This window comes from Poecilia reticulata, chromosome 18, assembly GCF_904066995.2.
Source record: "Poecilia reticulata chromosome 18, P_reticulata-male-v2, whole genome shotgun sequence".
Lineage (NCBI taxonomy): Eukaryota > Metazoa > Chordata > Actinopteri > Cyprinodontiformes > Poeciliidae > Poecilia > Poecilia reticulata.
In genome coordinates this window covers 22,891,901-22,903,726 of record NC_088847.1, presented here as the reverse complement: position 1 = coordinate 22,903,726, position 11,826 = coordinate 22,891,901, and the positions used below count along the sequence as shown (strand labels likewise).

The following is an 11,826-nucleotide window of genomic DNA, read 5'->3' as shown; positions in this document are numbered from 1 at the left end:
CACCTGCATCACCGTGTAGCACAGCAGCTAATGGATGATGGTGGTAGGAGTTTGTCAGCTGTCACTTCAGGAGCTTCCCACCATCGAAGTAGGAAAGTTTGCGTGAATGGGTGACTGAATGTAGTGTGAAGCCCTTCGGGGTTCTCTACACTTGATTAAGCACTATAAACAATATGGAGCTTCTATCACTGTGTGGTGGAGAACATTCTCTGCACCTGCATCACCTTGTGGCACAGTAGCTGCACTGCTGCTGAGAAGATGGCTCCTGGTTAAAGGCTTGTGTAGAGGTCTCCACCCCGGACCTCTACACATCACGATGCAGGAGGAGGGCGCTCCTCATCATGAAGGACTCCACCCATCCTGCACAGGCTGTTCCAGCTGCTCCCCTCAGGCAGGAGGTTGAGGAGCATCCAGAGCAAGACCACCAGGCTGAGGGACAGTTTCTACCCTTCAGCCATCAGACTGCTGAACTCAGGCTTCACCTAATTCAGCTTCACCTCATAAATTATTTAACACACACACATTTTTAATATACATTTTCATATATCACGTAAATTACTTTACTATTTATTTATTTTTATTTGTCTATTAAATTTATTAATCTGGGACTTGAGTTTGAATTTCGTACCACAAACAAGAAAATGTGGTATAACAATAAAAAAATCCTTGAATATATTAGCTTAGCACAAATTTAGCCAAAATGCAATTCTTGAACATCAAGTCTTAAGTATCTGTGTCCGAGATGTCAGGCTGCTTTTAGGAGACACAATCCTTCGCCATAACACGATACATTTTAGAACAGAATATAAATATATAATTTTAAATATTGAGGCTTCAGTGTCTTGGTTTTGATAGCACAAACAGACGTAGGAGTCGGGTCCATTCCCAGGGCAGTGTTCATAATTATTAAAAGATTAGGGTTTGCATAAGTAATTTAATCAGCAGTGAACAAAATGACAAAGTTCTGGGTCAGGTCGATTAAAAATGTAATTAAAAAAAAAACATTGCAACTGGGAGTCTGCACCTTAGCATCTTTACATTTCCAAAACATTGTCATATTTACATACATAAGGTTGAGATATAATAAAAAATATATATATGGGAAAATTAAAACCCATTTTGTCCCTATTCTCAAGAATCACTGAAATGTGATTTTTCCATATTTATAGATAACTAAAAGTGAACAATTTGGTTATTTTCCTGATAATCAGGGGGTGCCACAAATTAATTTTATCTAAATTACTAGTTTTATTAATAAGAGTTATTGGTAACTGATCATTTATGCCCAAAGCCTCATTTGAGCTTTTACAAATTTTACAAAATCAGGAAATGTCAGAATTTCAGTATTTCACAATAATTTTGTATGTGTAGTTGTTGCCCCCAGAGAAATGTACATATAGAGCCATTTAAAGCCTGAAACGTGCTTTAGAATTAATATATTTATTGTGTAGTGAAGTTTGCCATCGTCAATTACTCCACAAATTCTCTTAATTAATCTTTGATATATAAAATAAATAATTTGGGTATGAACACTCGACCTTGAGGGATACCAGAAGTGATGCCAAATAATTATAAGCAGCTGCCATTCAGGTAAACAGTTACCTCTTTAAATCTTATCTACATTTAAAACTAATGCATAACATTCCTTTTTTTTCAACACAATATGATCTATTATATTAGATTCCTATATAATGCCAGAGATCTTTATCTGCTTGGCCTGAAACCACAGTGACTGTTTCACAATATATTATGTATAAATCTAAACTTTTCTAGTTGGTTGACAGTTTATTGCATTTGTGCTTTTCAGCTTCAGCTCGCCCTCTAGTGGAGCAGAAGTGTAACTGTTACCATTGATCCTTCACAGAAAGATTTCTACTTCATAATCTCAGCTTGAACCTTTTTTGGTGGAGATTTTTGTATCAATACTATTCTTTTCAAAAACATATTTTCTACATAAGCTAATCTAGCAAATTTCTAAATAAACTTTTAAACATAAAAACAGAGAAAAAGAAATGACTTGAAACTTCAGAGAACGGTATTAGACATATATTTGGCCTTAGCTACTTGTTTTCACGGCCCTGAGGAGACGAACAATCATTGTTGGTGGCAGTCCTCGTCTGACCAGTTCATCTTTAATCTGCAGAGGAACACACAAGACTTCGTTTAGAGGAAATCAGTGGCACATTATGAATTGTTCTCTAAGTGAAGGTTTGTTTCTGCTTGAATTTGCAGCAGAATAAACTTCATCAGGTAATGTCTCAAATTAGATTATGATCAGCATTAGAGTTCATGAAGTTACTGACCTGTTTCACAATGGTCTCATGATCATTTTCCAGTGACAAAATGGTGGAGATCTTGCCATTCAGAGCCACAACATAATCTAGAATGAAAGATATTTTATTCAGAACAGAAAAGATAATAAAATACAGTTTTATTTCTATTTTCGGCTTTATGGTGGACAAAACATCAACAGTAGTGAGACTTACTAGGCCCTGAGGCAGGTGTTGAATTTGTAGGTAAGGATCTGGCTGTAGCTGTAATTGTACTTGAAGGAGATTTGGTTGTTGCAGTTGGTGACAGAGTTGTAGTTGAGGATTCAGTTGTTGTAGTTGAGGATTCAATTACTGTAGTTGGGGACTCAATTGTAGTTAGGGATTCAGTTATCGTAGTTGGGGATTGGGTTGTTGTAGTTTGGAATTCAGTTGTAGTTGGGGACTCAGATGAAGTTGTGGATTTGGTTGTAGTTGTGGATTGGGTTGTAACAGTTGGGGATTCAGTTGTTGTAGTTGGGGATTCAATTACTGTAGTTGGGGACTCAGTTGTAGTTGGGGATTCAGTTATTGTGGTTGGGGATTCAGTTGTAGTTGGGGATTCAGTTGCTGTAGTTGGGGATTCAGTTAGTGTAGTTGGTGGTTCGGTTGCTGTAGTTGGGGATTCAGTTGTTGTAGTTGGGGACTCAGTTGTAGTTGGGGATTCAGTTGCTGTAGTTGGGGATTCAGTTGTAGTTGGGGATGTTGTTGTTGTAGTTGGGGATGTGGTTGTTGTAGTTGGGGATGTGGTTGTTGTAGTTGGGGATGCGGTTGTTGTAGTTGGGGATTCAGTTACTGTAGTTGGGGATTCAGTTGTTGTAGTTGGGGACTCAGTTGTAGTTGGGGATTCTGTTGTAGTTGTTGATTCAGTTGCTGTAGTTGGGGATTTGGTTATTGTAGTTGGAGATTCAGTTGTTGTAGTTGGGGATGCGGTTGTTGTAGTTGTGGATGCGGTTGTTGTAGTTATGGATGCAGTTGTTGTAGTTGGGGACTCAGTTGTAGTTGGGGATTCTGTTGCTGTAGTTGGGGATTCAGTTGTTGTAGTTGGGGATGTTGTTGTTGTAGTTGGGGATGTGGTTGTTGTAGTTGGGGATGTGGTTGTTGTAGTTGGGGATGCGGTTGTTGTAGTTGGGGACTCTGTTGTAGTTGGGGATTCAGTTACTGTAGTTGGGGATTCAGTTGTTGTAGTTGGGGACTCAGTTGTAGTTGGGGATTCTGTTGTAGTTGTTGATTCAGTTGCTGTAGTTGGGGATTTGGTTATTGTAGTTGGAGATTCAGTTGTTGTAGTTGGGGATGCGGTTGTTGTAGTTGGGGATGCAGTTGTTGTAGTTGGGGATGCAGTTGTTGTAGTTGGGGATTCAGTTGCTGTAGTTGGGGATTCAGTTGTTGTAGTTGGGGATTTAGTTACTGTAGTTGGGGATTCAGTTGTTGTAGTTGGGGATTCAGTTGTTGTAGTTGGGGATTCAGTTGTTGTAGTTGGGGATTCAGTTGTTGTAGTTGGGGATTCAGTTGTTGTAGTTGGGGATTCAGTTGTTGTAGTTGGGGATTCAGTTGTTGTAGTTGGGGATTCCGTTGTAGTTGGGGATTCAGTTACTGTAGTTGGGGATTGGGTTGTTGTAGTTTGGAATTCAGTTGTAGTTGGGGACTCAGATGAAGTTGTTGATTCAGTTGCTGTAGTTGGGGATTTGGTTATTGTAGTTGGAGATTCAGTTGTTGTAGTTGGGGATGCGGTTGTTGTAGTTGGGGATGCGGTTGTTGTAGTTGGGGATGCGGTTGTTGTAGTTGGGGATGCAGTTGTTGTAGTTGGGGACTCTGTTGTAGTTGGGGATTCAGTTGCTGTAGTTGGGGATTCAGTTGTTGTAGTTGGGGATTTAGTTACTGTAGTTGGGGATTCAGTTGTTGTAGTTGGGGATTCCGTTGCTGTAGTTGGGGATTCGGTTATTGTTGTTGGGGATTCAGTTGTTGTAGTTGGGGATGTTGTTGTTGTAGTTGGGGATGTGGTTGTTGTAGTTGGGGATGTGGTTGTTGTAGTTGGGGATGCGGTTGTTGTAGTTGGGGACTCTGTTGTAGTTGGGGATTCAGTTACTGTAGTTGAAGATTCAGTTGTTGTAGTTGGGGACTCAGTTGTAGTTGGGGATTCTGTTGTAGTTGTTGATTCAGTTGCTGTAGTTCGGGATTTGGTTGTTGTAGTTGGGGATGCGGTTGTTGTAGTTGGGGATGCGGTTGTTGTAGTTGGGGATGCGGTTGTTGTAGTTGGGGATGCAGTTGTTGTAGTTGGGGACTCTGTTGTAGTTGGGGATTCAGTTGCTGTAGTTGGGGATTCAGTTGTTGTAGTTGGGGATTCCGTTGCTGTAGTTGGGGATTCGGTTATTGTAGTTGGGGATTCAGTTGTTGTAGTTGGGGATGTTGTTGTTGTAGTTGGGGATGTGGTTGTTGTAGTTGGGGATGTGGTTGTTGTAGTTGGGGATTCAGTTGTTGTAGTTGGGGAATTGGTTGTTGTAGTTGGGGATTCAGTTGTTGTAGTTGGAGATTCAGTTGTTGTAGTTGGAAATTCTGTTGTTGTAGTTGGCGTTTGGGTTGTAGTAGTTGGGGGTTCGGTTGCTGTAGTTGGGGATTCAGTTGTAGTTGGGGATTGAGTTGAAGTGGTTGGGGATTGTGTTGTTGCAGTTGTGGATTGGGTTGTTGTAGTTGGGGATTGGGTTGTTGTAGTTGTGGATTCGGTTGTTGTTGGAGATTGGGTTGTTGTAGTTGGGGACTCAGTTGTAGTAGTTGGGGGTTCTGTTGCTGTATTTGGGGCCTCATTTGTAGTTGGAGATTGGATTGTTGTAGTTGGGGATTGGGTAGTTGTATTTGGGGATTGGGTTGTTGTTCTTGGGGTTTGGGTTGTTGTAGTTGTGGATTCGGTTGTTGTTGGGGATTGGGTTGTTGTAGTTGGGTACTCAGTTGTAGTAGTCTGGGGTTCTGTTGCTGTATTTGGGGCCTCTGTTGTAGTTGGGGATTGGGTAGTTGTAGTTGGGGATTGGGTTGTTGTTGTTGGGGTTTGGGTTGTTGTAGTTGGGGATTGGGTTTCTGTAGTTGGGGAATGGGTTGTTGTAGTTGGGGATTGGGTTGTTGTTGTTGGGGATTGGGTTGTTGTAGCTGGGGACTCAGTTGTAGTAGTTGGGGGTTCTGTTGCTGTATTTGGGGCCTCAGTTGTAGTTGGAGATTGGATTGTTGTAGTTGGGGGTTCAGTTGTTGTAGTTGGGGATTGAGTTGAAGTGGTTGAGGATTGGGTAGTTGTAGTAGTATGCATAGGGGTAGTTGTAGTTGTTGTTGGTGCAGTTGCAGTTGTTGATGGACCTAGGAGAAAAGAGCATTAATATTAATACCAGAACTAAAGAAAATAACTGGTTCAATTAAACAATAATGTAAAACCCTTGAATTATTCAACTCACCGTTTCCAACTGTTACAATGACGCAGCGAAGCTCAGACTGATACCGAGAACTGGAGACACTGTAGAAGTATATTCAAATGTAAATATGTTATTAATTCACTGGAAAAATAAAACTAGGTTTCAATGTCATAAACAAAAGCACTTTCTAGATTTATAAACAATATATACAAGCAAATGATATTTAAAAAATTGATATCAATGCTTATTTAATGAATTGTTTATATAATGTTTTGTTCTTTGTTGTAGGGCCTTGTAATAATTAATCTGCTGCTAAAAAGTTACATATGCAGTTTGGACACTGTCCATTGTCTTTCCTTCTCTGGATAATATTTTTCACAATTTACACTGAAGAAATCCCGCCCAACATGAAACCTCTTTAATGTAAACCTTGTTAGGTTGTTTTAACAACTGGAAGCTGAGTACTGCATCAAATTGGATTTAAGAAATTATTTAGGTCTCAAATATTTACATTTCTGGGGCTTGAAGCACTAGATGATTTTATACCTTTATAAATCATCTCCACGCCATCACTGAGCATTGAAAAGTTAATGTCTCTTTATAAAATGTTTCTGAACAGTTTTTTGCACATTTCAGAATAGTGTGATGTTTCTCAGAATAGATACTGACGTTGCCTGGATAACGAAACAGATGGGGTGACTTTCTCCACCTTCGGCCACAGATGGTGTCCATGTCAGAGAGAAGCTTCCTGATCCCAATGAACTCTTATTTACGTTGTACGGCCCGCTGTACAGGAGCTCAGTTGATCTTTAACAAACAGGAAATACAGACAGTACTTGAAAATATTTTCAAAATTTTCCAGCTGCTGTTTGTCTTGATGTCATAATCTAAACATGTTGACAGACATCTGACTCAGGCATGAATTCTTTTCTCAACAATAGATAAGATCTGACTCCTGATTGGGTGGCATGATATACTTAGAGCTAAAATCATTTTACTATTACTTACGTGGCTTGAGCTGCCTCTGCTCTGATGGTGATCACCAGCGTCTGATTGACTGATGTGTAGAGCTGAGCTCTGTTGTTTGGAGTTGGACTCAGGAACCTGGGCAGATATTGACCTTCTGTGCAGGACGGTGCTGCAGCGTCCACTGCAACAATACAGGGAAACCACAAACTCAGCCATGCTGAAGGAAATACTGACTCATCTGTTTATACAACAGTCCACCATCTAAATGTATTAGTTCAGATCGTAAACCCTGATTAAATGTCATGTAAAGAACCTCAAGATGATATCCGCTGTGATTTGACACTGAATTAATTGTAGCCTTTGTTTAAAGTTACACATTTCAGGTAAAACATGAGCAAAGGTTTAGTTGTATTTCTGTACACAAAGGTAAGACATGTGATAACCGCATTTCAATTACAAATGTGCACATACTTTTTCAATATTCTGCTAATGTCGAAAAAACACAGTAACAAATTATAGTTACTATAAATTACATTTAGTAAGTTGTTACTTTTACTTACAACTTATAGTAACAATGTATAGCTGTAACTGCAAGTTGTTACTTAAAGTTTATAGCATAAACTTTAAGTAACAACTTAAAGTTTTTACTATAAATTGTTGCTATAAGTTGCAACTATGACGCATAGTAACAACTTAGGATCGCTATAGATGTCACTATGTAGTAACATCAGGTTGTAATGAGGTTGTAACAACTTATAGTATCTGCTACAGTAGTTACTATAAGTTGTTACTATAACTTGTAGTTGTTTCTATAAGCTATAGGAACAACTATAAGTTGTCACTATAAGTAGTTGCAACTTATAGTGACAACTTCTATATTAGTTATTATAAATAGTCTATAATTGCTACTATGCATTATAATTACAACTTAGAATTATTATAGATGTCACTATAAAGTAACAACTATAAGTTTCAAGTTATACTAACAGCTGATAGAAGGAACTAGTACTTCCTATAAATTGTTATTATGTGTTATAGTAACAATTTATGGTAGAAACTTTAAGTTGTAACAACATGTTATAATAACTTAAAGTATCAACTATAAATTGTGACTTTTTTCACATAGGTCACACAAGTGATGAAAAAGTCAAACGATAAGCTGTGAAAGGGTAGATTAGTACTATCTGCATCTACTACGGTAAGTATCAAATTGTTTGTCATGGATGTCTGGCGGTGCCCCTACCAGATGTTACTACTAGCAGACTGGACGATCAAATACACAAATTTTAATATTTCCGAAAATCCACCTTGTCAGAAAAGCAAGTTAGTGTCATACATTTGTACCTTTTAAAATGAACTGGATGGGTATTTTGCTGATGGCATCACTGGTTGTTTTCTGCACCTGAGAACCACCAGTTTGGGTCAGAGTGATGGTCTGCAGGGGAAAGTCCTCCATCACCATCTGGACCACATATGAACCTTGGCTGCTGCTTGCAGATGAGCTGAACAATAAAGTACAAGAGGACTGCAAGAAGAAAAAAGGAAACGGTCAAAATAAACAAAATAGTTTGTGCCAAATAATATTTAGCCCCATGAGTTCAGCTGTTGAAGCTTACAGATGAGATGCTGAGGACAGACGGAGTCGTGCAATCCGTACACTCTGACAAGGCGCTGGAGGCAAACCTACATCTAACATCGTCTCCATCGGGGTCAAAGGTCAACATGCTTATGTTTCTCTGACAGTTTATAGGAACTCTGGGATAGAAAGGATATGCAAACATGACTCAGAAAGAGTCTTCTACAGTCACAGTAAAATAAAAATGCACTTCTTTCTGTTCTAAGGTCTTTGTTTTTTATGTAACTAGAAATAAAAGATAAAACAGTTTTTACTCGTTATAAAATTATTTAAAGGTGACGTGTTTTGCTTTGTTGAACAAGTTAAAGTAAGTCTATGCACTACACAAAACATGTTTGTTACATTTTATTTACAAAAAAATCATTCTAAGATGATGTGATTTTAGTCTCCTCAGTTCTGACCATCTTCAGCTTCTTTCAGAATGAGCTGTTTAGGGCATCTTGTCACTTTAAAATCAAATAATGCTGCTGGCCACGCCCCCAAATCAATGTTTACATTCACACATTAAAATGTCTGAAAACAGATGTGCAGTTACATAAATTTAAATCTCTGAAAAGCAGAAGTGGAGTCTCCTGCACAGCCAACAAGAATGCAACAAGCGGTTTCTGGATGGTAAGTCAACAACAAAACACTGCCCTGTTCCAGCAGCCATTGTACAGCGGTAAAACCAGCTGACCAAATCTTCTGGAGCTTCGCTGCAGTTGCTAGATGTGGAGCAGTGCCTGCTGATTTCTGACGTTTGAAACATTTCATTTTTGAGGCACCAAAAAAATTTACATTTACTTAAAAAAAACTGTCTGGGTAGTTTTAATGAAGCACTTTGGCTGTTACATTCAAAATGTGAATTTGACAGAGTAAATCCACTTCAAATTTTACTTCATCTCTACACAACAGAGCAGATATCACAGGGGATTTGACTCCTGGGCATAAAGGACAGAAAGGCAAAGAAATAAAGATGGAATTACCTCAGAGCTGGGAGGATGGTTGTCTGCGGTGACGTGTTTGCTTTGCTGATGTCAGATCGGGTCCTTAGTTCAACAGTAGTCACAGCTCTCCAGTTTACAATATTCTGTATGTTACTTATCCAGTTTCCACTAGCAAATCTACAATGAAAGTAAAGTTAATTTACAACAATCTGATGCATTTTGGTGTTTTATGGCTTTAATTAGAGGAATCCAACAGCCAAGTTCTTTCCAGATATCTTGCGATTAGCCGAGCCACTGATATTTTAGAGTATTGTGTCAGATCTAATATTTCCTCAGTGATATTGGAAGAATAAAGTGTCCAGAAGGACTTACACAAGTGTAAGTGGAGAGTTGCTGGTCAGCTGTCGAGACGTCACTGCTTCTCTCTGGCACCATTCACCAATGATTTCATCAACTTTGGTTAAAGGAAGGATCTGGGTCTCAGTCCCACAGTTTCCACTGCAAGACCAAATGTCAGTGTATGCGCATTGGTCATAGCTCACTTTGTAGTGAAGCTCAACCTGCAGATTTAAAGTGAGAAGGCAGTAAGTACAATCAATGATAAAAGATTAGATTTCAGAATCCCCAAAGATTTAACTTACAGAAGTAGATCCGTTTATGTAAGCGTCCTTTGGGTAGTAGGTCATCATGACGCCATAGAAATGTGAAGCGTAAGAATCGCTGACCAGCAGCAGCAGCAGAACCACAGAGAGGAACATGATGGCTGTGAAAGTGTCTCCACACAAAGTCAGAGTTTGTTAGGAACCAGGAGGTTTGATGGTTTGACAGCATGTGATTCACGCCCTCTCACTGCTTACTGTCTGTCCCGGAAATTTGACTTTACACAGAAACCTGGCATGAGGAACGCTTATTTGACTGAAAGATAATGATCAGAGATAAAGTGAGGGAAGTGAAAACAGGGATGTGCAGCAAGTATTATTTATGAATGTAGATCTCTAGAAAAAATGAAGAGCCCACTGCACTGAGTCCCATTGAAAACCTGATGATTATTCCACCAGATATTGATTTCTGAACGTTTCCTGAGTTAAAACATTAGTATTGTTGTTTCTAAGTGAATATAAACTTGTTTTGTTGCGTTATTTGAGGTCTGAAAGCACTGCATCTTTTTCATTATTTTGACTATTCTAATATTTTGGTAATCCTAACTGGCTTTAAAAAGAAAATGTATTTGCTGACTTGCCATCAGCTCATCTGTCCTCTGAAACAGTGGATCTAAACATCAGGTTTCCAGTGAAACCTTTTTTTAAAACGTGGGTCTAACAAACAGCTGTAGTGTGAACCATAATTTGTTTGGCTGCTATTTTAAATGTATTTTGCCTGTTCAGATGATTTGCTTCTGCTCTGATGGTGATTAAAATAGCCTGATTGATGCAGGTAGAACTGAGCTCTGTTGTTTAGTGTTGGAGGCAGGAATAGGAGGAGCTCTGTGCATGATCATCAGATAAGATCTACTGGAAAAACAGAAAAAGTGTTAAATTAAAACCAATCAATCAATTAAGTTTAATTGTATGGCACATTTCAGAAACAAGGCAGTTCAAAGAGTTTTACATAATAAAAACAAGAAAATACAAAGTTATAGAAAACACAGTCAACAATTGTCAAGTGCCGTTGATACACATCAAAATGTTGGTCAGTTTATTATTATGTTTCAAATGTCACTCTAAAATTTTGGGTTTTAGTCTAGATTTAAAGAAAGTCAGTGTTTTGGCTTTTTTGCAGTTTTCAGGAAGTTTGTTCCAGATTTGTGGTGCATAGAAGCTGAATGCTGCTTCTCCATGTTTAGTTCCCCAGAAAGCACAGAATGATTGAAACAAAATTGAATCAATGTCAGCCAGAAACATTGAATCAACGTTGAACGCTGACATTGAAACAACATTGAAAGTGGTCGGTGACTTGAATGTTGAATCAACGTTAGGATTTCAACCATAACTGACATTATATCAATGTTGATTCAACCATCATCTGTATGTCAATTTTCATGCATATTTCTGTTTTTACATTTGATCAGTTAGGAATCAACATTGATTCAACCTTCACATGAATGTTGATCTACATGCAGATTTGGGTTGATTTCATATTGAATGAAAGCTAAGGATTTATGTACATTTTTAGGTCAGATAGGTCTACATAACATACCACTAAAAGTTTCTTTAGTTCTTTAGAACTAACATTGGATCATCAGAGACAGGCAATTTTATACAGTCACTCCTTATTAACTCTGTTTCCTGTTGGAAACTTGGAAAAAAATGTATGGACTGTATTTACATAATGAACCAGGAAATGTCAACACCTGATTCAGAATGATCAGAAAAACTTTTCCTAGGAGGTAAAATTTGCTTTGCAAACAAAGATATTAAATCTATTTCTGCTTCATCTCAATGTTTCCAAGTCCTGCAGCTCCACCAGGTTCATTATTTATCTCTCCTGGTCAGTTTTTGTATCTCAGTGAATATTTAAGATGTTCACAGATCAGAGCTGATCACTACCAGTTCACCACTGGTTTCACCAGATACAAACTTTAATGGCTGCAGACC

The 11,826-nt window shown here is 38.5% G+C and overlaps 1 protein-coding gene across 1 annotated transcript; it reads right to left on the bottom strand.

Annotated features, from left to right (window-relative positions):
* Window positions 1–914: 914 nt before the first annotated feature.
* LOC145548905 (uncharacterized) lies at window positions 915–11,220 on the bottom strand. Its single transcript, XM_081599991.1, has 11 exons — window positions 9,874–11,220; window positions 9,605–9,792; window positions 9,272–9,409; window positions 8,287–8,425; window positions 8,015–8,195; window positions 6,710–6,851; window positions 6,371–6,508; window positions 5,744–5,802; window positions 2,487–5,648; window positions 2,304–2,380; window positions 915–2,137 (listed from the first exon to the last, which is right to left on the bottom strand). The coding sequence occupies exons 1-11, from the start codon at window positions 9,988–9,990 to the stop codon at window positions 2,057–2,059; spliced, it is 4,422 nt and encodes a 1,473-aa protein (XP_081456117.1). The 5' UTR covers window positions 9,991–11,220; the 3' UTR covers window positions 915–2,056.
* Window positions 11,221–11,826: the final 606 nt, after the last annotated feature.

What these genes read in the sequence shown, in the direction of transcription:
- LOC145548905 (XM_081599991.1), bottom strand. Translation starts at nt 9,990, where the DNA reads ATGTTCCTCTCTGTGGTTCTGCTGCTGCTGCTGGTCAGCGATTCTTAC. An exon ending in TGTTTCGTTATCCAGGCAAC is followed by an intron (nt 5,803 to 6,370) that starts GTCAGTATCTAT and finishes ATACTTCTACAG; the next exon opens with TGTCTCCAGTTCTCGGTATC. An exon ending in CATTGTAACAGTTGGAAACG is followed by an intron (nt 5,649 to 5,743) that starts GTGAGTTGAATA and finishes CTTTTCTCCTAG; the next exon opens with GTCCATCAACAACTGCAACT.